The sequence below is a fragment of the Stomoxys calcitrans genome, chromosome 1 (genome assembly GCF_963082655.1).
Source record: "Stomoxys calcitrans chromosome 1, idStoCalc2.1, whole genome shotgun sequence".
Classification (NCBI taxonomy): Eukaryota; Metazoa; Arthropoda; class Insecta; order Diptera; family Muscidae; genus Stomoxys; species Stomoxys calcitrans.
In genome coordinates, this window is record NC_081552.1 from 4,609,078 (window position 1) to 4,636,790 (window position 27,713).

The 27,713-nt window shown below is 37.9% G+C and overlaps 2 protein-coding genes across 4 annotated transcripts in view; one reads left to right on the forward strand and one right to left on the reverse strand.

Annotated features, from left to right (window-relative positions):
• The window catches only part of LOC106089613 (serine/arginine repetitive matrix protein 2), a 119,575-nt gene extending 107,990 nt beyond the window's left edge, over positions 1 to 11,585 (reverse strand). The window contains exon 1 of the mRNA XM_059361168.1: positions 11,511 to 11,585. The gene's annotated coding sequence lies outside the window, so the exon portion shown is untranslated. The remainder of the gene's footprint in view (positions 1 to 11,510) is intronic.
• Positions 666 to 27,713, forward strand: LOC106089612 (BAG domain-containing protein Samui). 3 transcript variants are annotated; one of them, XM_013255514.2, is made up of 3 exons: positions 666 to 2,655; positions 24,312 to 24,414; positions 24,487 to 27,713. In XM_013255514.2, exons 1-3 carry the CDS (start codon positions 2,356 to 2,358, stop codon positions 26,202 to 26,204), a joined length of 2,121 nt encoding a protein of 706 aa, XP_013110968.2. In that variant the 5' UTR covers positions 666 to 2,355; the 3' UTR covers positions 26,205 to 27,713. The 3 variants fall into 3 exon arrangements, with proteins under 3 accessions (XP_013110968.2, XP_013110967.2, XP_059217097.1); XM_059361114.1 differs by having other exon boundaries at positions 729 to 747; positions 1,194 to 2,655; positions 24,312 to 27,713; XM_013255513.2 differs by having other exon boundaries at positions 24,315 to 27,713.

The following is a 27,713-nucleotide window of genomic DNA, read 5'->3' on the forward strand; positions in this document are numbered from 1 at the left end:
ACTATTTATTAATTTTTTAAATTTAAATTTTTTAAAAATTCACACAGGTATTTTATATATTTTTTTATTTGCTATTATTTTATTTTTTTTTTTATTTTGCCCCTTATTTTTGTTTTATTTCTTTTTAAATCTTACTCCTAACAAAATCAAAAACATTCTCACAATGACCACTGTAAAGGTATTTTTACAGTAGTTGAATACGCGTGCCCCTCTCACACTTGCACAGATGTTATCTCTATTTCCTATGCCCACCATGGGATGGGATGATGTAGGTGTGCGTTTGTGCTACATATTGCTGGCAGAGGCGCTTGTAATTCAGAATCTTCTCGTTCACACTGAATGTTTTATAAGGGAAACCAAATAACATATGATACGATCTAACACTCACACGAACACACACACTCATGGATGGGTGCGGGGTTTGATAAAGGCGAGAGATACAACACAATAAGATGGCCCACTATAGTTGGAGATTAAGAGAGAAAGATGTGTTTGCTAACCCCCTCATTATTGAAAATAATAGGAAGAGAAGAAAAGAGTACAAACCAAAAAAGAGAACATGCCCCACATACATACATACATATATGTGCCTATGCCATACGTATACGCTATGGCTTCAGTAAGCTTTAGCAAAGAGCCAAAGAGTCCAAATCATTCAGTTTTACTAGCAAAGTTGTAGCGAATGGAAGTGCCTAAGAAATAAACGGAACCCGCCGCGACGACCATACGGAAGCAAGAAAGAAAGAAGTAACGAAAACGGATTTTTAAAAACTTAACAAAAGTATTTTGGTGCCTGTTGTTGTTAGCCAACAAAAAAAAACCAAAAAAGCACGCACGCAATAACTAAACTATATAGCAAAAAAAAAAAGAAAAGAAAAGGCTACAGAAAAGCAAGTTGAAGCTAAAGGGGCTTAAAAGTCAACGAAGGGGAAGAAAGTGTTAATGAAAGTGCAAAAATATCAATAAATCGCTAATAACTTGCAATCGAATCGATACACGGTATATCGATACGCCTTGTTTTTGTGTATGAATTTGTGAGTGACGTCATATTGGCAACAACATTTGCCAGGGCATTTGGCAGTGGCAAAAAGAGGCATCAGTAACACAAACTGGCACGGCAATAACAAGTTTTTTTTTCTGTTCGTATGAGATACAGGCGGCCTAACGATTAAGATCTCTTTCTCCAATTTAAGAAATCATCATCAAAATAAACACAAATTGAAATTTTCAAGATAATAAAAGCAAATAAAATAAAGAAGAAAAAGAAACGAAAAAAAAAAACATAAAATCAAGAGCAAAGCAATACACGACAACGATGTGCTAACGTCTTTTTAAAAGATATTGTTCCCCAACACGAAATTTTTGCGACGTCACAACTGTCAAGGTGAAATCAATACAAGCTCATTAGCGGCAGCACCACCACGAGCACGACTACGACACCACCAACATCATCATCATCACCATTAGCCTTCATTAAATCTCCTTCTACTGTCTAGAAGAGCAACGCGAGACGCCGCTAAAGTGATTTTTTGTATTGAATTTTTGCTTGGCTTTTTCTTTCGCATTGGGTTTTTGTTTTCAAAGAACACGCTTTAAATTTCCACAAGTAACCAAACCAAAAAAAAAAAAAAAAAAAACAAAAAACGAAACTGAAAAAAACCAAATTGCCTTTTTATTCAATAAAACGAAAGACACACACTGTGGCAGAACTCTGCACAAAATTTAATCAACTCATTACACAATTTTTTCGCTGATTCTCACCATCCAACTCTTCTCTAAGGTTTTGTGGAAAAAAATCCCTTGGCCAAGAAACCACAGATTTCCGCTAGAAAACGGTCAAACGGTCAAGCAGCAGTTTTTGCTTGGGTGTTCCTAGAAATTTCTACCAACATTTGGGCCATCGGCAGGCAGGCGGCAGGCAGCAAGCAGCCAGGCGCATAAACGAAACGAAGACAACAGAGCCGAGCGGTCAATAGACCTACACACGACGAACAGTGTTTTACTACCCCTTGGCTCGCACATACGGCAGTCTAGTGGTGGCAGCACAACAACGACGAATTGTGTTGCTCTTGGCCATTGAGAAACGGACACGAGCGCTGTGAGATAACAAAACAAGCAGTTCCCATAAATTCAAGAAAGTTCTAAGAGCCAAAAAAAAACCAATCGAACTAAAAGAAGATAAAATCGTTATTTTAAACACAACAAAACATTTGTGATTGAGAAAAGCAAAAATTCTGGCGTCCAGTGATCTCTTTTGTCGAAAAAAAACCGCACAACAAAATTTCCCACTGCAAATTGAAGTGAAATTCACCAAACCTTTGTGAAACACCAACTGCAGCCTCTACAGCAGCAGCCATGAAACCCACTGTGATAGCCAATGCAAATGCTAATGCATCAGCATCCGCGGGTGCCGGTCCCAACAATGCCCCCAATGGCATTACCATACCCATTAACCATGAATACCATAACCCACAGTCACAACATCCCCAATATCAGACACATGCCCAGCATTATGTAGGAGGCATTGATCCTCACTCCACAGCATACGGCTCGCCTGGTAGTCAGGCGAGAGTACAACAGCAGCAGCAGCAGCAATATCCTCCACAACAACCACTGCATGCACAGCAGCAGCAGCAAATTCCAGCACACTTTCAGGTTAGTAGCAGCAAGGAAAAAAGTTTACGCTAAAGAGTCTTAAAAATGCAATCCATACCACACACACACACACACACACACATCTTGTAATTCCAAAACACCCCTCGCTATGGTGAAGTACCTCCAAAGACTATGATGCAATAATCGTTCCAAAACATTCAAGGCCAACATCCATCATGTGGAGTAACATCGAGCAAAGTTTTCCCAGTGTTTTTGTTTTTATTTATTTTCGTTAAAATGCGATGATGCGTGAAGGTCGTTCATTGGTCGCTTTACAACAACAACAACACACACACACACACACCAACAGACAACAAAAACTTACAGCATAGTCAAACAGGCAGGCAGGCAGGCCAAGCCAGACCAGCCAACCACTAAAGGCATCCATACGACACCAGAGAGAACAGACGAGACTAGACCATATCTGCCATTCAGCCAGCCATCCATTGATCATTCATGGAGACATGTAGTTTCTTACCCTCCCCCTACCCCTCCCACTGACCGAGTGAGGCCCTGTTAACATTGAAATGGGGTTTGTTTGTTTTGTTTCTGTCGGAAAAATACACAACATCGCCATGATGTTGTGATATTTCCTTTCGCTTGACCTTCAGACCCGCTATACGTTAACAATCAAAACTATTAGTGTCAGCTAACCGACAGCTAGAACAGTTTGATACCGAACTGTTGTTGATATAGCAACAACTATAACTCGTCCCTGGTATGGCTCAATGAAAAAAAAAAAAACGAAAAAGTTTAATCTGTTCAACTACATTTGTCCAAAAATATCCTCCAAAATAGTGTTCGGCTTTAACTTAAGCTAAAAATCGGCCAAACTTTGAACGAATACCACCACCAACCACCAAGTCTGTTAAACATTTACAGAATGGCCCATGGTACACTCCCAAGTTCAATTATAAGGGGCTGCTTTTGTACAACCGAGCCCGAACGATGTGCCGCAGTGTACACCTCTTTGGGGAGAAGTTTTTACAAGGCAAAGTGCCTCAGAAATGTCGGCGGTATTAGGAGGGGATAACCAACGCTGAAAATATGTTCTAATGTTCTCGCCAGGCCCCAGGCATTCAACATCATGGGCGGGCATGCTAACTTCGCTGCGCTACGGTGGTCTCCTAATTTGACCGCTTTATCAGCAATAATTTGACTGTTATAACAAAATGCTTGCAATTTTAGCAGTCAGCCTGCAAGACTGATGTGGGTGTCTTTCGCCGTAGGCAAGGCCATCCCGCCTGGCGTAGTTTCACATCGGAATAGCTTTAGCTTTACTTCAAGTTGGACCCATGGCGCAGTACTCGTTCGTTGTTCGAACGTTGCCAACCTCTCCTTTCGTCATTCGCCCCACATTCGCAGTGGAAAAAGATGAGCTCCTCATCATCTGCATCTTCCTACGCCTCACAAAGGCACATTCAAGAATATCAATTTCCCATTCTATGGTTCCGGCAGCAACCATGGCATAGTTGATGTCGCCGTGTTTCGTCGCGATCTCTTGCCTCGGCTTAAGCCGTGGGAATCCAGCCAGCTCTTTGCTCTTAGCATCACCTGCCGTAGTTTACGCTCGGTCGTGTCCCTTTCCGTGACGACTGCAACGCTGTCGTCAGCATATTGCACTGGAAAGATTCGGCCGAGCAGTTTTCCACCGTAACTTGCATTTCAAAGATGCGATCCAAGTATGAAACCCGAAATCCTCACTCCTTATCATCATGAGAGTTATAAATCAGTCAAATAAAATATGCAAGGTACTGTTTTTTTACTCTCATCAGATACACCATCTGAGGCTATTGAATGTGTTTTTCACGTTGGGTGTGGCCAAGAGGATAATTGGTCTGGAGTTGTGGTTTGTGGTCTTTGCCTAGCTCCCACCACTTCTCTAAGAGCTCCGTTCGTGGACATTCTTGTTCGGTAGCCTCATTAAGAATGTACCTCCCTCAAGTATGGCGTCCAGGAGCCGTATCTTTATGAGTCACAGAAGATTGAGTGTCAGAAAATTGAGTCTTAAATTCCCAAGAAGTCAAATTTGGGCATGGGTTTGGTGGGCCTTTGAAGGGTTTAAAGATTTTTCACATAGCAAATTTCAGTTCAATTGGATAAAAAGGTGGCTTCTAGAGGTATAAAATCCACATTCGTGTAACGGATTTAATAGTATCCCCGGATAACGGATAACCCCTAATGACTCACATCGAGATGAAGTATCTGTTCTAAATTTCAGGCAATGACTGCATATGTTCCCATGCTATCGCCAACAGATGGACGGACATGACTAGATCGCCTTAGAAATCAAAACAAGGGCATTTTAGTTCCTTTTAGTGATCGCTCCTTTTAGTTCAGTTCCACAAAAGGAACTAGTTCCTTTTTCATTTGCGATTCCCTTTTTTTCTTTCCTTCATACAAAAACAAAAAAGAGCTTTGCATTTTGTTTTGAACCTTAAAATGAGGGTTTTATTTAAAAACATTCAGACTGTAAAAGTAATTGAATTTAAAATTCATTGCACTGTGTTTTGTTTAAAACAAGTACTAGGTCTCGGTGCTGAAAAAAAAACAAACACGAATCGAAGCGAATCAAATTAAGAAAAGGGAGAAAATGGGAACTATGGAACTATAAGAAAGAATAAGATGGAACTAGTTCAGCAGTTCCTTACTTGGATAGGTTCCAATGAACTAGTTCCATTCGGAACAATCCAACTCTATTCGGCAGGGTCGAAGAACTTTAGATATCCACCAACTCAATAACCACTTGTCGCCGTAGTCCGGTAAAAATTCATCATTTATTAACCCAGCTTTATCGCAATATGATCCGATTTGGACTAAACTCGACACGGATGTCGAAAAGTCTAACATAGGTCTTTATGCCAAGTTTCAGCGAAATCAAAAAATAAATGTGCCTTTTATGGGTCCAAGACCTTAAATTGGGAAATCGGTCTATTTGGCAACTATATCCAAATCTGTATCAATGGAAATGTCGAAAGGGCCTAACAAATCAGAAGATCGGTATATATAGCAGCTATATCCACATATAGTCCGATCTGAGCCTTACTCTGAACAAATGTTCAGGAACCTAGTGCAACACATTGTTTCCAAATTTCAGCGAAATCGGATAATAAATGCGCTTTTAATGGGCCCAAGACCTTAAATCGGAAGATCGGTCTATATGGCAGCAATATATCAAAATAAAGCCTGATTGCGACCATACTCGGTACGAATATCGAGGAGCTTTACGCATCACATTGTGCAAAATTTCTGCGAAATCGGATAATAAATGGGCTTTTATGGGCCCAAGACCTTAAATCGGAAGATCGGTCTATATGGCAGCAATATATCCAAATAAAGCCTGATTGCGACCATACTCGGTACGAATATCGAGGAGCTTTACGCAACACATTGTGCCAAATTTCAGCAAAATCGGATAATAAATGGGCTTTTATGGGCCCATGACCTTCAATCGGAAGTTCGGTCTATATGGCAGCTATATCCAGATATAGCCCGAATGTTGAGGAGCCTAAATTGTGCCAAATTTCTGCGATATCCGATAATAAATGTGTCTTAAATCTGCCTTAGACCTTCAAGCGGCAGATCGGTGTATATCAAAATATAGTCAGATATAGCCCATCTTCGAACTTAACACTGCACAAAAAAAAAAACGTGAGCAAAGTTCGATTTCAGGTTCGTACCCATCTTGGCTCTCTACTCTAAAAAAAAAACCTTTAATAATAAGATTCGAGCTCCCAAAAGCCTTCAATAGGAGCCCCAGGTTGCGTCGAGCAACATGGATGTCTGGTCAGGATGATTTTAGTGGTGGGCTTGGCGTACTTGGAAATACGATTTACAATACTCCCAAGTGGTGGTATAGCTCATACATACTTGCCCTTAATTTAGCCCTCACTCAAGTGCTTAAAACGTTTATCACCAATCTACTATTTTGTCCCGATCGGCTAGGGTGGTTTTTTCTTTGAGGGTGGGCGGTTCCTCAATCGCTTGTTGCCGAATTAGGATATCGGATTCGTTACCTGTTCCCAAATGTCGTATATTTGATATCCATATTGCTTGATATATGTCAACAAGAGACGTTTTAAAGTTAGGATGATTTTTGGTGGTGGGCAAGACCCCCACATATTTGGCCCCAAATTTCTATACTCTCAAAGGACTTCATATGAGTCCTTCTTTGTTTCGGGCGTTCCACAAGTACGCTTGGGATTTTTTGATGTGGATTCGATACCTGCCTAGATACCTTGGCATAAACTTGGATATGAGCGTCTTATGGTGCGAACAGCGTGAGCGCTAATGCCGAGCTGAAACGAGAGAAAAGAAAACTTGTCTATAACACAGAGAATGCAGGAATCGGCGTTACCGATTTTGATGAAATTCAATTCCCTACCAAATTTTGGGCAAATCGTTTGAAAATTATAGTAAGTATGTGCTCATAAGTGTAATTCGGGCGAATTCTATATGGGAGCCAGGGACGTAGCAAGGGGGGAGGTGCCCCACCCCCAAATTTTAACTCTCGATTCCGTGATTGACTGATCAACACCCAGCCTAAATGGCTAAAGCTAGAGTTATGAAATTTGGCACTAATGTGGGTCTTGGGTCGTTGGCTCGCCATAAGACGGGGTTTTGTGATATTCGTACGTTTAGGTACTAAAAAGTACGAAATGGTGACTTTTTACCAAGCGTAAACGGATGGGGCTAGTTTTTATGATATTGGCCTCAAATTGCGTCTCGAAAAAATTCTTTTTGGTGACAAAAATTTTCCAAAATACTACGGTAAGTGGGAAAAATGGTACGTTTAGTACCGCAATTGGTACTTTTTGGTACCTTGTTACAGCTCTAAATTTTAGAATTTAGGTACCCTTTGGCAACTTAGTTTTTGGACATTTAGAAACAAAAAAGTACCAAAAAAGGTATGAAATGGGTGGACTTTGCATAGGGCGAACGGGTAGAGCTATAACTTTGAAATTTGGCGAAGAAAAAGGGGGTAGAGAGAAAAAATATGACAAATAGTAATGGAAAAGGAAGAAACGTACGTTAAGTACCGTATTTGGTACCATTTCATACCTTCGTTACGGATTGAACTAGACCTCTGAAATTCAATGTGTAGATTCTACTAGGAAATATGAATTTTTAACAAATCCTACATTTTGACACCAAAAATTACAAAATGGCTTATTTACTTTTATGGGAAGTTTGGGGATACAGATACATCTTGACAGTATGCACCAGACGACTAGAAGATTTCGTTGATATTCGCACATTTTGGTACTAAAACGTACAATATGCCACCTTCTTTACGAATTGAGATACAGCTGTGCAATTTGGAATACAGTTACATCTAGGCACTATGAGCGACAAGAAGATTTTTGCAAACTCAGCTACATTTGTGAAATTAGGTATATAGGGACATCTGGACTAGAAGATTTTTTCGAAATTTTGTACATTTCGGTAGTATTACGGATTGAGCGTGAAATTAGGTATAAAGGGACATCTTGACTAGAAGATTGTTTTAAAATTTTGTACATTTAGGTAGTATTACGGATTGAGCGTGAAATTAGGTATAAAGGGACATCTTGACCAGATGATTGTTTTGAAATTTTGTACATTTAGGTAGTGTTACGGATTGAGCTAAAGATCTTAAAATTGCGATACAGTTGCATTTATCGGCCGACTAGAGGTTTTTTTTTTTCAATTTTTTCAATTTAGACACAAAAAAAAGGTTCAAAATGTTCTTTCTTTACAGATAAGGCTTAATTGCGATGCAGTTACACCTTGGTATGAATTTGGAAAGAATTTATATTGACGTAGCAATTTTCTCAAATATTTTAAATTTTAAAAATTTTTGAAGGAAAAAAATTCATTTTTTCCCAGTAAGCAAAATACAAAATATTGGGTTGCCCAAAAAGTAATTGCGGATTTCTTAAAAGAAAGTAAATGCATTTTTAATAAAACTTAGAATGAACTTTAATCAAATATACGTTTTTTACACTTTTTTTCTAAAGCAAGCTAAAAGTAACAGCTGATAACGGACAGAAGAAAGAATGCAATCATAGAGTCACAAGCTGTGAAAAAATTTGTCAACGCCGACTATGTGAAAAATCCGCAATTACTTTTTGGGCAACCGAATACATTTGGTGTCTAGACCATTTGGGCCATGCATTAAAACTAAAGTCCTGATGGTGGCAGGGGAATATATGTTGCGCCCTTTTAGATTCTCTTGAAGTATCATTGGAACTTTTCATTATTTTGCAAACTGTGTGACCTGTATACTGCCATTTCAAATTGTCTTCAACTTCATGTTGACTTAAGGCAGTGCTGGTTTCCCGTTCTTTTGCTGCAGCCATAAGGTCTATCTAATCGCCAAGAGAAAGAAATGAAGAAAAGAAAAAAAACTTACAATTGAGTATTACACTCTGCTTGATTTCTTATCGCCTTCTTTGTTGGGTCGCACAGAATCTTATCGTGCATTTTTGAATTTGAATTTGTTGTTGTTTGGCTCCCCACTTGCCTGAGATAGTGTTGTTGATATAAGAAATATGAGGATTTATAGGACAAAATGATAAAATGAACTCAACAAACCACAAGGCACAATAAAAAGTTGAATAATTTATGGTATGGAGTCACGCAGCAGGGGTCAAAGACTAAAGACTGAAGTGCTCACATGTGATGCAATGCCATCTAATATGCATTGGAGATCGATTAGAGCGGTTTTTTTTTCATTTTTTCATTAAATAAAGTCCTTCTGATCGTGCAAAAACTCTCGCCGATGCAGGCCATATTTTTTTGGTTTGATTTGGTATTTTCGCCTTGCCAGCTACTTTTTTCTATAGATGCTGCAAAATTTTGCCGTAGGTGTTTACTGGCAAAGTGATCTTAAAATGAAATCTCACAATGTGGTGGGTGGAAGCTTTATTTATTTATTCAATCCATTTATTCCAAGAAATAAACAAACGATACAGTGGACAGATGATGATTTTTTTTTTCTTATATAGAAATGAATAATGGGGGAGTAGGTTTGTTGTTTTTATGGCCGCTTTGGAATGCAATGCAGGCATAAGGGGAGGAGTTAAATGAAAAAAGATTTTATAACCATATTTCACATTGGCACATAACCTCATGGTTGATAGGTTAAAGGCTTTATATCTAGTTTACACTTGGAACAAAACTAGATTTGAGACAAATGAACATTCCACTAAAGAACATGGGGCAAACTTCTCACATTTCAATGAGTGCAGTCCGATTCTAGTTTAAGCTCATTGATGAGTTGCAGTATAGAGAAGTTTTTCCATGGCATTGTACCTCACAAATGTTGCCAGGATTAGGAGGGGAAAACCACCACTGGAAAATTGTTTCTGATGGTCCCGCCAGGGTTCGAATCCACGGTAGCCTCTTTGGGATTTGAGACGAGATTTCGGAAGTCTTGTGTCTCGCAACGAGGTTTCCCATACATTTTGAGTGTGAGCAAATCTTCTTTGAAATTCAAATGCAACACTGCGTTTGTATTGAATACCGGCTAGTATCGGTAGCTCAATGATAAGGAGCCACCTTTTTATAGCCGAGTCCGAACGGCGTGCCGCAGTAGAGAGAAGTTTTTCCATGGCATTGTACCTCACAAATGTTGCCAGGATAAGGAGGGGAAAACCACCGCTGGAAAAATGTTTCTGATTGTTCCGGCAGGATTCGAATCCACGGTAGCCTCTTTGCGATTTGAGACGAGATTTCGGAAGTCTTGTGTCTTGCAACGAGGTTTCCCATACATTTTGAGTGTGAGCAAATCTCCTTCGAAATTCAAATGCAACACTGCGTTTGTATTGAATACCGGCTAGTATCGGTAGCTTTGGGCAGCACTTTTTCTCAACATCTGACAATCTCTTATTGAGAATATAAAATTGTATCTTTAAATTTAGAACAATCGTTTCACCACTGTAATTGCTGGCCACAATAAATATGCTGAACACAATAAGAACATTGTCGAAAACCTCCCTGTTGACAAATGCAAATCGCTTGAATCGTAGTGTAAACGGGTTTTGGGAGATTATCTCAAATCAAGTGGATTTGTGGATGTTTTAAGGCCAAACTAGATATATTCGTAGATTAGTAGGGTAAGAAACTACATGTTTTGAAGAAGGAACAATTTAATCATCAAAGGTCATTCAACTCTCGAAACTCTTGAGAAAATCTCCTATACAAGCAACCTCAATGAAGAAGAATGGTGTTTTAATATTCATATCCTATATAAATACTGGCTGGCATGCGATTTAGAGAATCAATCCTTCACTTTAATCTGCTGATAGAAGCATTTCTTATATTCGCTCTACAATGCATAAACATTTCTTATTTGGAGCTGGAACATAAAAGTTATTCGTATAGCGTAAGAATTGCATCCTGCTCGTTCTTAAGTCACCAAACTAGAAGATCAGATTTATATGGAAGCAATGCCAGGCAAAAGACCGTTTTAAATCATACTTGGTATGCTTGTCGGAAGTCATTGTGTAAAACTTCAGCTAAATCGAATAAGATTTGGGTCTTCCAGTGGCAAAGTTCCAAAAAAATATATATAGAGATTTCTCTCCAGATTCCGACCAATAAGTGTGACGACTATGCATGCTCTCAACTTAATATTAGTTTTGAGATTTTTTGCATTTTTCTTTTTAACAACACAATAATTTATTTAACGAATCTGAAGACTTTTGGCAATCGATAAAAAAAAAGAATCATATATAATCCATTTGAGGCAAATAAAATTCGAAGAATATTGAAAAAGTCATCACTCGTCATAGTCATCAACCACATTACAAATAAATTTTGCTTGTAAAAATTTCTTATCGCAATGAATCACATACTGAGAGCGTACTTACCCTTTGCATAACCATCAAAGTTATTTTAATTGGTTTGCATAACAAAGAAAACCAAATGTTGGGATCATCAAGACTGAAATTCAATAATAATAAAAATATAACAAAATTAATATGTAACAGCGTGCCAAGAATCCACAGTGTGTGGGCCTTAGACCTTAAATCGGAAGATCGGTGTATATGCAGGCTATATAAAGATTCAATACGGATATTGCGGATCCTAAGACAACTCACCGTGATAAATTTCAGACAAAATGGGAAAGCAGACATTACTGCTGTTTCAGCAAACATAGGGCTGCTGTATTAGCAAACGTTTCGGTCAGCTTAATCAGCCAACAAAATCTGCTGATCAAAAAAAAATTTATGATATTTTAATGTTTGCATGTTGCTTTAGTATTTTTTCTCAGAAATTCTGTTGGAAGAGATGATTTTATTTTGTGCAATATTATGGCAAAGCAGCTACCTGATCCATCCATTGGTATACATTTCGAAAGGTGACTGAGCTCGCCCCCATTTTTTTTTTATTGTTCTACTAATGTCCACATGACTGGCATGGCCTTTTGTAATTAAATTTAAAGAAAAAAAGATTATGCAAGGTACACATGATTATAAACATCCACTGAGAAAACACATTTACATTTGTATTTTATTTGTTCTTTGCTCATCGCCTCCCTTCATTAAGCAGGAGTCATTTTCAGCAAACAATAGACTTTTCAGCAGTAAGCCTGTTGCTCTGAAATTGCAGAACTACTGCTATTGTATTGTAGCAGCAAAATTAACTGCTAATATTCAGCAGACAGCATTTGCTATTTTCAGCAAACCTTTTTTCGATGAGTGCAGAAGCCGCATTTGTTGTCCGTTGTTGTCTGCTTAAATTCTGCATAGTTAGTTTTGTTCAGGTCCTCGAATATAGCAACCATACATGCCGATCTCCTAATTTAAGTTCTCTAGCTCTTAAAAAGTACATTTATGTATTATCAGATTTCGTTAAAATTTGACCGTGTGAGCTGTGTTAGTACCTTCGTCGTTCGCGCAGAGAATGGTTCAGATGAGACAATATTTGGAAATACATATGTATATACCCATCTCCCGATTAAAGGTCTTTCACTCATATATTCCGTATTTATTACCCAAATTTACTGCAGTTTAGTACGGTGAGTTGTCTTAGACCCCTGCACACCTTCCTGAATATGGTGAAGATCGAATCACGATTTACGATCTTGAACCCACCTAGGGCCCATCCATTTATTACCCTATTTCGATGAATTTTGGTACAGTGAGATGCGTTAAACCCTTGACGTTTTTCATCGGTTTGGCATAGATCGGACCCTATTTTGGAAGCTTTAACAGCTATGCAATAAAAAAATTGGAGTTTAGGTATTGCTGCTCTGTGAATAAATTAGGTTCAGCTATTTCATAGTCTATACAGAACACCAAAACAAATCAAATATTTTTCCTTTTGATGTTGGACAAGAACATTTATTTATCTTTAAATAAATCTAAATGAAATTGATAAGATAATTGAGATAATTTGCGTTGTATAAACCCAATATCCCAAGAATATTGGATATAAATGCTTTTCTTTGATTTCAAATCATTTGCAGCAGGCGGCCAGTCTGTCTAATTCAATTACTCAAAACCTATTTAAGACGTAGATGATCTATGAGAATCTTGAAATGTTAGCTCTCCATTGTGTTATTCTCTCTCTCTCCCTCTCGCTCTTAATCTTTCTTTACCAGTGTTGCTTGTTTTGCTCTTTTTAGACGTCACTGTATTTAGATGACGAATCATTTTGTATTCATTCGTCTATTATTCACCCATCTAAAGTACAACAGCACCATTGGTGTTAGTTGAATGTTGTTTTTGTTGTTGCTTCTAAGGTATAACTCGTCATTCTTGTGGATGAGAGCGCGTGGGTGGATGTTTGCCTGAGGTTTGTTAATATTCTGTGAGCGGCACAAAACAGGAATAACAAACACGAAATATTCAAAGAGTTGACGTTTGTTGTGTTTGAATGCAAATCATTAAAAGACACACTCGTAGTAGTGACGACAGTATTATGAAGACAGTTTTCGACGAAAAGGAAACCTTAATTTGCCCATTATTTCTGTGTCTCTCTTTCAAGCGTCTCTGTGAATTTTTCATGAAAGTTTTTCATGTGTCACTCAACTCACTCGCAGATTGTTTTGTCCAAGACGGCGGGGGGTGGGGGTCGTTCTCTTAATGAATTCAGTGATAAAAACCAAATGTATATGGGCGTTCAATTATTAAGTGTAAATAAACAATTAGCATAAAATCATGCCATACGCCATACAAACAGTGTCTGTGTTTGGTGTCGCTCGTATGTGGCGTACGCAACGCAACGTTTCACGTATGAATAGTACTGGGACGTGTGTCAATATACAATACATACGTACATATGTACGTAACGACTATGGCTATGAATGTTGCAAATTTTAAAAATAGCATGACGCGTAACTTGTGTCGTAAACAAACTTCTTTTGTTTACAAAAAAAAAAGAATGAATATCGACAACTCATTTGGGACATTATCATAAACAATTCAATCGGGCAATCTGCCCACATTCCATTGGAGCAGTCAGAAAATGCGTTTCTTCTTAAAGTCAATCGGTGTTTATAGCCATGATGCAGTAGCCGCAGCAGCCGCCACAACCATAGCGCTCACTGATGCATACCATTTTGCCAAATTTGTAAATGATTCATTTTTCATTTTCAGTTTAAAGTCAAAAGGAAAGCGAATATACATAGGAATTTTCTTTGTCTGACGCCAAATGACATATAAAATTCATTTTTAAGACACGAATATGGATATGCCGACAGACATCCCATGGCGGGGATGTGAGAATGTGTCAGTGGAAACCATGGGCGAAAATGTAAAATTTTCTGCTAGAGAGTAAATAATTTAAAAGACATTGTGAAAATACTATGTATGTATATTTGAAATAATATATTTGGTGAATTTTTTGTTCTATAGAAAGTTGTTGGAAGTCATAGGGGGTATATTCATCTTGTCATTCCATTTGCAATACATCGAAATATCCCTATAAAGTATATACATTCTTGATCAGCGTAAAAATCTAAGACGATCTAGACATGTCCGTCCGTCTGTCCGTCTGTCTGTTGAAATAACGCTACAGTCTTCAAAAATAGAGATATTGAGCTGAAACTTTGCACAGATTCTATTTTTGTCCGTAAGCAGGTTAAGTTCGAAGATGGGCTATATCGGACTATATCTTGATATAGACCCATATAGAACGATCCTCCGATTTAGGGTCTTGGGCCCATAAAAGCGACATTAATTATCCGATGTCGCTGAAATTTGGGACAATGAGTTGTCTTAGACCCTTCGACAACCTTCGTCAATTTGGTTTAGATCGGTCCAGGTTCGGATATAGCTGCCATATAGACCAATCCTCCGATTTAGGGTCTTGGGCCCATAAAAGCCACATTTATTATCCGATTTTGCTGAAATTTGGGACAATGAGTTATGTTAGACCCTTCGACATCCTTCGTCAATTTGGCTCAAATCGGTCCACGTTTGGATATAGCTGCCATATAGACCGATCCTCCGATTTAGGGTCTTGGGCCCATAAAATCCACATTTATTATCCGATGTCGCTGAAATTTGGGACAGTGAGTTGTGTTAGGCCCTTCGACATCCTTCGTCAATTTGGCTCAAATCGGTCCAGATTTGGATATAGCTGCCATATAGACCGATCCTCCGATTTAGGATCTTAGGCCCATAAAAGCCACATTTATTGTCCGATGTCGCCTAAATTTAGGATAGTGAGTTGTGTTAGGCCCTTCGACATCCTTTGTCAATTTGGCTCAAATCGGTGCAGATTTGGATATAGCTGCCATATAGACCGATTGTGTTAAGCCCTTCGACATCTTTCGTAAATTTGGTTTAGATCGGTCCAGATTCGGATATAGCTGCCATATAGACCGATCCTCCGATTTAGGGTCTTGGGCCCATAAAATCCACATTTATTATCCGATTTTGCTGAAATTTGGGACAGTGAGTTGTGTTAGGCCCTTCGACATCCTTCGTCAATTTGGCTCAAATCGGTGCAGATTTGGATATAGCTGCCATATAGACCGATCCTCCGATTTAGGATCTTAGGCCCATAAAAGCCACATTTATTATCCGGTTTCGCCTAAATTTAGGACAGTGAGTTGTGTTAGGCCCTTCGACATCCTTCGTCAATTTGGCCCAGATCGGTTCAGATTTGGATATATCTGCCATACAGACCGATCCGCCGATTTAGGGTATTAAGCCCATAAAAGCCACATTTGTTATCCGATTTTGCCAAAATTTGGGACATTTCTTTTTTTGAAAATTTAGTAACAAATAATTTTTTTTCAAAGAAATTAATTTTTTAATAAACTATTTTTAGAAAAAAATTTTATTTGATTAGAATTGAATCACAAGTCCCATTACGATCCCAGTGGATATGACATTGCCCGTGTTATAATGAGGTGTACTGTAAGAAACCTTTCTGGCTATAGGTGTGCAAAAACAAATAGGGTGAACTATCTAACAGTCGGGTAACTTTTTATGGGCCATCCTTTTTCAGATGTACCCACTGTAACGCTTTATAGTAGAATTGATTTAATGAAGGTGGGTCACCCGTTTTAAATTTAAGCAATTTCACTCTCAAATTAAACTTCTCACTTCAAAAAATGTATACCCTCATACTCGTACTAAAATTTCGTGTTGCTCCTTTAATGTGACTTATACTCTTAAATGCCGGTCAATCTGTACGCCATTAGGCTCGCCTGTCTGTCTGTCTCCATTATACCATAACGAGAAGAGACACAGGCACACACTCACGCATAGACACAGGCACACACACGTGTAACATCTTTCTGTTCGCATCATGTCCGTCGGTCTCTTCGAAAGCCTTCACATGAATCGAAAGAAAAGTGAAAGAAAATCATCATCATCAAAATTGCCATAAATTTCTCAAAAAACAGCGGAATATTTTCAAGGTGATTTTAATAAAAGCTCAACGCTTGAATACACAAAGAAACAACCGTCCAACCGCACGACCAACAAACATTTTTCATCACTGACAACACCCATCTCTCCTGCTGGCCGTTGCTGGCGAAATTAAACCAACTTGACATACAAACATTTAAATTTTAAAATAGAATGCCAAACATTTTATTGTGAAATAATGCAGCAAATACAGCATACGAAGGCATTTTCTTTAAAAATTACTGTAAACTTTTTTTTTCATAGTGAAATAAAAAAAGCTAAGAATTAGCAATGAATAACAAAACCATTATCACGATTGGGCAGGCTTTGCAATATGACCACTCTGCGTATGATTGATTGCAATTTATATTCATAGACCAACGGGCGCACAGTGGGAGAAAATCGAAAACGGGTAAAGATATCTCTACAATATATCCCCATCATAAGCAAAAAAGAAAAAATTCAGGTAATTAGTATCATGAAAATACAAATTTGGTATCCAAATTTCGGATGGGGTACTTTGGGGAGGGCGCCCCACCCCCAAAACCTACCAAATATATATATACACCAATCACGACAATATGGGACTCAAATTAAAGGTATTTTAGATTAGAGAAACGTATCTGCTATTCAATTGTCGGACCAATTGTTTGTCCCCCAAACAACATCCCACCCATAAAACATCCCTAAATCGTGCATTTTTAACGACCATGGCAATATGGGACCCCAACCCACAAAACATCCCTAAATCGTACATTTTTAACGACCATTACAATATGGCACTCAAATGAAAGGTATTTGCGAGTAAAATACGAACCTGATATCCAAATGTGGGACACAGTTTCTGGGAGTCCACCCCTTCCCCAAACAGGACTCATTTACTGGCCATCCCAATATGGGGCTTAAATAAAAGGTATTTGAGTGTAAAATACGAATCTGATATCCAGATGTGGCACCTCGAGAACATCCCCCAAAGAGGACAAATCTACGGCCATTGCAATATGGGGCTCAAACGAAAGGTCGTTGGAAGTAAAGCAAGAATCTAATATCAATATTCGAGAAAAGTGTCTCCACCCCCATTACACCACCCAAATAAGAAGTATTTACCAACCATTGCAATTTGAGGCTCAAATAAGAGTTTTTTTTTAGAGTAAAACACGAATCTGATATACATTTCCAAAGCCAAATCACTGTGAGGCCGCCCCATCCCCCAAACCGAACATGTTTGCCGACTATGGAAAATTGGGGCTCAAATGAAAGGTATTTGGGAGTAGACCGTGAATCTGATATCAACATTCGGTACCAACTGTCTAGGGGACGTCCCACCACCATAACTATCCGCAAATAGGACGTATTTTCTCATTATGACAATTTGGATCTTAAAGAGAGTGAAGCTCGCTATTGATAGTTTTTAGGTCCCATACCTCTTAAATGAAAGGTATTTGAGATAAGAAAACGAATTTGATATCCAATTTTTAGACCAATGGCAGTGTGGGGTTCAAATAAATGATATTTGAGAGTATTTGACGATGCTGATAATTTTTAGGTCTATGAGCTTCTGGGTGTCAAATGTCAGGTATTGGGTAGTAGAGCGCAAAATTTATAACCGAATGGACTGAAATATTACCCAACGACATCTACTATGGTCTTCAATATTCATCAAATCGGACTATAACTTTATATAGCTCGAATAGCATAACAATTCTTATCCATTATTCTTTGTTTGTTAAAAAGTGATACCGGTCAAAGAACTTAACAAATGGTGGAGGTTATATTGGGTTGCCCAAAAAGTAATTGCGGATTTTTCATATAGTCGGCGTTGACAATTTTTTCTTTCTTCTGTCAGTTATCAGCTGCTACTTTTAGCTTGCTTTAGAAAAAAAGTATATTTGATTAAAGTTCATTCTAAGTTTTATTAAAAATGCATTTACTTTCTTTTAAAAAATCCGCAATTACTTTTTGGGCAACCCAATATATACTTGGTCGTCTCGACATTCTGAGTCATTGCTAGCCGCTTAAAATTTTGCACAGATACTTAATATTGATGTTGGTCCTTGGGGATTGCAAATAGGCCAAATCGGTTCAGATTTAGATATAGCTTCCATATAAACCGATCTCCCGATTTTTGTCAGATTTGGCTGAAATTTTGCATGTAGTGTTCTGTTAAAACTTTCAAAAAATGTGCTAAGTACGATTTGAATCGGTCTTTAACCTGATGTAGCTCCCATATAAACCGATCTTCCGGTTTGACATCTTGAGCCCCTGGAAGCCACAATTTTTCTTCCAATTTGACTAAAATTTTTTAAGTGGTCTTTTGTTATAACTCCCAACAACTGTGCCTAGTACAGTCCAAATCAGTGTATAACCTGATATAGCTCCTTGTTTGGTTCCTAAAAGCTTTTGCTGGTTGGACAGAAGTTAGATATTTGGTATTATGCTCTTCAACGAAATTTATTTTCTATAAATTTTTAGCAGAATCCATGCTTTTATTTGTTTTTCGCTCTCTCCTTTAGAGAGAATTTTGTACATGGTCTGTGCAAAATTTCTGTTTATCATCTCAATTTTTAAAGACTTTAGCGTGATTTTTATTTTTTTTATTAAAAAGGAATTTTTTCTAATTTTTTTCTAAAATGCATTTGGGAACTTTATTCTCAATTGCTATATGTGTGGAATATTTAAGGCAAAAAAGTGAAAAAAAAAAATGGGAGGTTCCCCAGCTAAGGCATGCGGGGAAGATGATGAGACGTTGAAACATTTCCTTTATCATTACCCGGCTTTTGCATCTAACAGATACCGGCACTTAGGTGGGAACACGATACCCGACATGAACCAACTTAGGGGAGTAACATGGAAAACAGTTAAGGATTTTGTAAGTAGCACGCAATTCCTAACTTAGATTGTCTTTTTCGAGGTTACTTTTTTTGTATTTGAAGCGCACAACAAGCCGTTTACTGGCTTAGGTGTATGCCCATAGTGGCATAGGGCGGATTAATATCTGCACCCTCTGTTTCAACCTAACCTAATTCTCTCAATATGTAAAAAAAATATTTCTTTGACTGAGTGATTATTGTTTTCCAAAGTAAACATGTTCGCTCCAATATAAACCGATTTTGCACCATGTTATCCAATTCCAATATCCATGCCATATATTGCCCAAATCCGTCCATAATCTGTCATATAAACCCTCCTCAATATGTTTCTCCTTGAAGTTTTCAAAACAAAAATTGATTTCCTCAAAAATAAAAAATCCATTTAAAACGCGTTATGATTTTTCAGTCTTCAACATTTTTTTTTTCAAATTTTATAAAAAAAAATTCGCCAATTATAATTTAATCTATAGAGTTATAATTTAATCATAAAAGCTTTTAAATTTTCTTACCTTCTATGTTTGTTGATTAATCTCCACGGAATTGTTTTTGATTCATTCATTCATAAAAAAGACAAAATAGTTTTATGAGTAGGTGTTAGGTTATGGTTTTCTTTTTTTGTTTTTGTAACACTAGACATTTTCCTGTGTAACGCCAGCCATTGCCAGTCGCAGCTGTTAACCACAGGGTATTGATCGATTTGTGGTAAGTTTATGGCTAAATGCGCGTGTCTCAATGTTTACAAAACATGTGCTAACATCCGGTAACGCATAGCAGCTGATCAACAAAAACTGTGAAAACAGATATTCAGTGAAGATCAACCAACCACCAACCACCAACTACCGACATTAATCAAGAAAATACCACATGACAACCTACACTTTATTGCTGATGCTTAGGTTGATCTCCGATATAAAATAACCTGTTGTAATGATATTTAATGCAAAATTTTCGATTTATTTATTTTTCAATTTCGAACGATGTCCGTGTGTCAGTTCTTCTGTCTGTAAGTGTGTCTGTCCGTCTGTGTGTGTGTCAGTTGTAATCACGCTAGAGTCTTTAAAAAGTATAGGCATCAGATTCTGGATCTTATGCCTATAACAGACACATTTATTACCCGACATCACTGAAATTTGGAACAATGAGTTGTGTCATAACTCCCCACACATGTCCCGAATATGGTCCAGATCGGCCTATATTTAGATATAGCTGCCATAGAGACCGATCTTCAGCTTTAGGGCCTAAAGACCTTATAAGGCACAATTATTCTCCGATTTTGCTGAAACAGTGAGCTGCTTTAAAATTCCCCATATCCAAAACAAACCTGGTCCAGATCGGACCATATTTAGATATAGCTGGCACATAGATGGATCATCCGAATTAGGGCTTAATCACATGAACGGCGCACTTATTAACCGATTTCGCTGAAATTTCGAACTGTTACTTGCATAGAGCTTCTCGGCACCTGAAGCAAATATGATTAAGATCGGACTATATTTGGATATTAATATGGATATAGTAGTCCATGGTGGTGGGTATCAAAAGTTCGACAAGGCCAAACTTAGTGCGATTTTACTTGTTAGAATTTATTTATATTTTTTTTTAAATCAATCTCATTTTACTTTATTTCTTTATAAAACAGTAAAAACGGCACATTTCTTAAATCAAAAACAAAGTTAAGCAATAAATTGACACACATCTGTCATCCTTAAGAAAGTCATACCATTTTGTTTGGCTTCGAGGGCAAGAGACAAATCGCCTCAAAAGCAAAGAAGCAAAACGTGACATTTCAAAAACTTGGTTAACATCAATTTTTTTTTTTATGATTCAGACATAAAAACTAAAATACAATAACAATGTAAAGAGCTCTCCCGCTCAAGTACACAAAAGCCTACAAATGCCCTATGAGAAGAGTATCACTTAGCGTAAACACACACCAAACCAACACACATATGTACATACTACACATGCAAATTCGTATAGGAAGATGTAAAGGCCTAAGCATAGCCACTTACATGAATATCATCTCTTAAGAGGGTAGTGTGCATGTGCCCCAATTTATGCCAAAAAAAAACCCTATCGGTGGTCTGTGTTGTTGCTTGACATAAACCGGCACCTAGTGAATCTGTTTTTTTCCAATAATGACGTAATCTTAAATCTTCTCCAGATTTCTGACCCATAAATTGCGCAAAACAGAAATGTTTTTTAAGTAAAACCAAAAACCAAACAAAAAAAAATGAAATAGTTTACCTATGACTTGCAGTTGTTGTATTGAGTCAGCATGGCTTATTTAAAATCTGTGCTGACTTTTTATCTCTCTCGCTCTGTCCCACACTTATTTGTTTCGGCATACTACATAAACATTTCTGATTGAACATGATTTTTGCAAAGTTTCTGTGTTTTTTTTTTTCTTTTTTTCATTTTAAAATTTGGTTTTTATTGACGTCATGATTTGTTGTTGTTGTTGTGATTTTTTGTTTGTTAATATAGTATATCACAAATTGTTGTTGTTACTGCAGTTAGTTGGTTTTTTTCTTTCAATCGATTAGAGCACATGAAATTGCTTTTGTTTTGCCAACAATGACAGCGACGCAGACGGACGACTTGTTTTGCTTAAATGCCGTTTAAAGTTGTTGTTTGTTGTTGCTTTATGAATTGTAGGTTTTTTTCTTCTGTTTTCCGTTTAGTTTTTGTTAGTGGCGATTATAAAAAGTGAATCATTGCTAAAAATATTTGTGTTCGTTGGCTGCTTGAATGGTTGGCTGAATGCTGAGTGTTTTTGTTTTTGTGTTTTTGCATGTGGGCCGCACTTGTTTCTCTGTGATTTGGCGATCGTGACGGCAATGTTCATAATCAATTGTATATGAGGAGTATATGGTCGACAAGTAATGGCTCTGTCTCTCTCTCTCTCTGTGTTTCCCTCTCACACCTTTTTCCTTCCATGTCCCCTCATTCGGTTTGTTTGGCTCTCTTGGCTCTTGGGTGGTGGGTGAACACGTCAAATGTAATTAAGTTTAGTATTCACTTTATAAAATAGAACAATGCCATTTTATCCATTCAATACACACATTTTGTACAATACATACATATGTACATATGTAGAAATTCCAATAATTACACTATTATACAACAATTGTTTAATTTGGAGGATGATATAATATTTGTTTTGCTCATTTATTTATCTCCGATATATTCATTTGGCTATTTCCAGTTCTAAGAGTTTCTATTCCAATGAAAGTGGGAAACCTTTCGACCATTAATTAAAAACAAAAAATGACAATAAACAAACAAAACCTGCTGAAAAGAATAAAACAAGAAAAACAAAACGTTGTCGCTCTCCCTGCTTAGCAGTTAGTGGCAATGTGTGAGCAAGGTTTGATTGTCTGTTTATAATAAAATTAAAATTGCTAAAATAAATTTATCATGGCGAATTGTTAGAGCAAAACTGGCTGCATTGACTTGAATAAAGCCGCTTGGCAAATTTTTGTTGTTGGAAATTTCTATAGAACAGAGAGGTGAAAATGAAATGGAAAGTATTCATTATAAGTCAAAGATCATTGTCAGCGGTTTTGGATTAATTAAAAAAATTACTTTTATCACCGAAAAAAAAAAAACAACAATACTTTCAGATACCAAGAGAAGATAGGGATGTGTTTGAACACATATTAATGACTGGATATATGCAAGCTTTTAACAAGTAAAAGCGTGCTAAGGTCGCCCGGCCCGAATCTTGGGAACCCACCACCATGGATTCTGATAAAATATGGGAGCTATATATGGTTATCGACCAACTTGGCACAGTTGTTAGGGGCTATCGTGATTGTGACAGACGGACAGACATGACTAGTTCGATTCAGAATGTCGAGGCGATCAAGAATATATACTTTATTTTTTTCAATTAAAAAATTAATTGATTCAATAATTTTTGAATTGAATATTATTTTTTTTTTCAATTAGTTGTAATAGTTGTGATTGAAGTTATTGCCATTTTTTAAGATTCGATTAAAAATATTATTGATTCAATTAATTTTTTAATTGAATCTAAAAGTTTGTTCAACTCATTATTGATATTATCATTTTCGTGTTTGATGCAGTCTCAATTAAAAAAATTAATTGGATCAATTAATTTCGTGATTGAATTGAATTATGCCCTTCAACTAAATTGATTTTGCCTCCCGTTCGTTCACATGTTTCGTTATGACTTCCAACTACTGTGCTGAGTATGGTCCAAATCGGTCCATAATCTGATATAGCTGCCATATAAACCGATCTGGGATTTTGACTTCTTGAGCCTCTAGAGAGCGCAATTCTTATCCGATTTGGCACAAATTTTGCGTAATATGGTCAGAATCGATCTATACCTTGATACACACATCAATGAGTGCAGTCCGATTTAAGTTTTGAGCTCAATGATAAGCGGCCTACTGTTTTATAGCCGAGTCCGAACGTACCTCACAACTGGGAGGGGGATAACCACCGCTGAATATTTTTTCTGCAATAACTCCCCAAAAACTTAGTTGGGGATTTGTTTCATTTTTGAGATTGGGCAGTTATTTCATAACGACAAAGCTCTCCAAAAATAGTTGTTTTTGTTTTCCAAAGAGCATTTTTTGGGGACTTTCATTTCATTTTCGATTTTGGGAACTTATTTCATAGAGCCGACATAGCTGGAGCGACTTAAAACGTCGCGACGATCAAGAATATACTTTATGGGGTCTTGCATGCTACGAAATATCCCTACTGCGGTGCAGGATATAAAAATATTTCGAGTACGCCCCATTAGATCTAGGCACGTCATACTCTATCGAAAAATAAAAACCAAACATATGTACATGTTAAACTATTTAGCTTCCTTAATATTGCCTTACATTTTATGTATATGAATGTGTATTAATGTTGCCCCTTTATTTTGTTCTCTCATTTCATTTGATTGCAGCAGGACTTTGGTTTTGATCCCGAAATGGATATGGATATGGACATGTTTCCGCGCAGTCGTTTACGCATGGGCCATGATCCGTTTGCTGACTTTGGCGCCTCACGTAAGCGTAGTAGTTTACATGATCCTCCATTTCAATCTGATGTTTTTTCTCGTTATTTTAATGATGATCCAGACTTTGGCTTCCCCCAATTCAACTCGTTGGGCCGTAGACGAGCCAATAATCCCCATCATGACGATGACTTTTTCAATCGTCTACCCAACGAATTTCGTCAATATATTCCCGATAGTTTTGGCCATCGACGTACGGCGGGCGGCATGCCTGGTACACCCGGTTCGCCCGGCATACATCCTCAGCAACAACAACAACAGCAGCAGCAGCAGCCACCACCACAGCCACAACAGATGCCAGCTCGCTACTATCAGACAATGCCACCACAATCGCCTTCGAAGAAGGTTTGCGATGCAGCCATACAAACTGAAGATCCAAATGCCGGACGTTCGGAAGTGGATCATGCCATGCCGGTAAATGTGGATAATCTCAATCAGCATGGTTTGCGCAATACCATGGATATGGGTGTTAAGTCGGCTGTGGAAAATGAGCCCATCGGTATGAGATCACATTCTGCCCCTCCCAATGAGCCATTGCAACAAAAGCATGTCTACCATCCACAACAACAACAACAACAGGTTCCAGTCAATGGACAACGTCAGACTCCCCCCGTACAAGCACAGGCGCAGGGGGGACGTCCACAGTTTGGCACTCAAACTAGCCCACCCGTACAGGGAGGCGGTTATGCTGCTCAAGCAACTCCTCCCTTCCAAAAGGCCTATTATGCCCCCCAGTCACAAGCACATCCACAACAGAAGCAACAGACCCCACCACCACCTCAGACACCGGGCGGCTCTTATATACGCACCATACCCATATTTGTGGAGGGACGATCGGAGCCGATAATTAACAATAAGGAAATACCCAATCAAAATGCGCCACCCTCGGCAACAGCTAGAGCTTATACACCGCCCAAACAAACACAACAGCAACAGTCGCCTTTCCAATATCCACAGCCTCAGGGGCAGCCGCAGCAACAACAGCAACAACAGCATACACAACAACACCGTCCAACACCTTTAAATACTCAGCAACAGCCAACACAGCAGCAGCAACAGAGCACTGGTCTGCCCCCACAGACTCCACACACCGTGGACTCGATTAACAAAATCCAAGATATTCAACGTGATGTTCTCGAACTCATGTCCTGCGTGGAGAAATTCGCTGGCACTCGCTCTGACAAGGAATATGCCTACTTGGACGAAATGCTAACCAGAAATCTTTTGAAGTTGGACAACATTGACACAAATGGCAAGGAGAGCATACGGCTGGCCCGCAAAGAAGCCATCAAATGCATACAAGCCTCCATTAATGTCTTGGAAGCTAAGGCTGAGGAAAACGCCAAGGCTGCCGAGGGCAACGTAACGCCCACAGTCTCTGCAGAGGCTAAGGAAAATCCACAAAAAAGCTCTTCGGGTGCAAAGGTAACCAAAGATTCTTCACAAACCAAGATGGAACAACAGGAGGAGCCTGTAGATGCAAGTAAAATACAAGAGCCCATACCACTGCCACCGCCAGAAGGCATGGTGGTTGATAGCAAAAATGAAACAACAACAACAGCCGCAGTGCTGGCAGAAGATGGTAAAGCAGAAGCCACTGTTGACAACAAGGAGGAGGAGGCAAAGCCTGAAGCTGAAAAGGCCAATGCCACCGCTGAAGCAAGCACACCCACCAACACAACGCCCGCCATCAATGAAGGTGAACAAAGTAAAGATAATGCCGAGGCAGCAGTAGCCTCTGTCGCTGTAGCCGCCGCCACCACCAATGCTGAGGCCAAATGATGACCCGAGAGAAATTATCAGAAATTCACCTCCAGCAGCAGCAGCTCCTATCGGAAAGCAACTTATAAAACTACAATTTCCAAGCAATCTCACAGACCCCATGATAAACTCCAATGCCTGGCTGAACCTGCAGCGAACTTGGACAAAAAGTCAACATCTTAACGTACTGTGGTTTTAAACAAGAGCACACCAAGCTCTTAGCGATTTGGTTGATTTCCCTACTCCTTCCCTCAGCTACTCATGCAAAATGTTGGCGCCTTTAGTTCTTAGATCTAAAAAAAAAGTCCTTAATAAAAAAAACACCATAACTTACTATATTTTCAAATCCATCTGTGCAAACACTGACTTAATTGTTAACCAAACAAAGAGAATGTTCGTTCGCCCAAACCCTTTTCCCATAAAAAAAAATAACAACAAAACAAAACAAACCCCCCCCCCCCCCTTGAATGTGTATGTGTGTGAATGTTTATACTTAACGCCTAACCCCCATACTAGTAAAGCGTTCGTTATACGCTGACATTCAAAGGAACAAGAAAATTGCAACGATTTGTTGAACGATTTATTCTACTATTGCTATTCTGCAATTCAATGTGACAAAAATGAAGTGCTTTACTTAACCACGAAAAAAAAAAGAGAAAGAGACGAAGAAAACCCAATAAACTAGTAACAATAAAAGTGCCTCTGTAATTCTTATGATGTAAATTGTTGGTGTTTTTCTATATTTAGAGAGATTTTGTAGTAGGAAAAAAATTATAATAATTATAATGAGAAAAAATTCTTTTCTGATATTCTATAAGGCTTTTATGTATACATTTAAATAAAAACAAAAGTGAACAGCAACCACCCTCTCAGAATTCTAAATCAAAACTGTTTGGTTTGTCAAAATTTGAACTGACTTGAAATGTTATTTGTAGCTCTGATCTAATCTTAAGGCATAACTACTTGAAAAAAAAAACAAAAACAAAATTTTAAGAGTGTATCCGTTGTCGTTATTGGCTACTTTCAACACTTTTTACTGCTACCACTTTTCAATTATTTGTTGATTTTATTATTTAAAGCCATTTTATTTTAATTTTTTTTTTCTCTTAAATATTTATTTTACTTGTATTTGCAAAGCAGTCGATGATATCGATTGAACATAGATCTAAACACACACATACACACAGACAATCTTACACACGTATATGTGCACGTACATTTTCTTTCTGTTTTTTTATATTCTATTTAAATTTATTTATGGCTTTCTAATTTGATGAGATTCAATTGTCGATTGTGTCACACGTGTTTTATTGCATCCGACGACTATGATGATATTATTTTTAGAAGAAAAAAGCAAAAACAAACCACGAGCAACAACATCATCAGATACATTTATAAATAAACTCTAGATTTAAAAATAAATAACAAAAAAAAAAACAAACACTAAAAATAAACATTGACGAAAATAGCAACACTTGCGGATCATACTATTTGTTGAAATCTATAAACAATAAAATATTGAAAAACAAA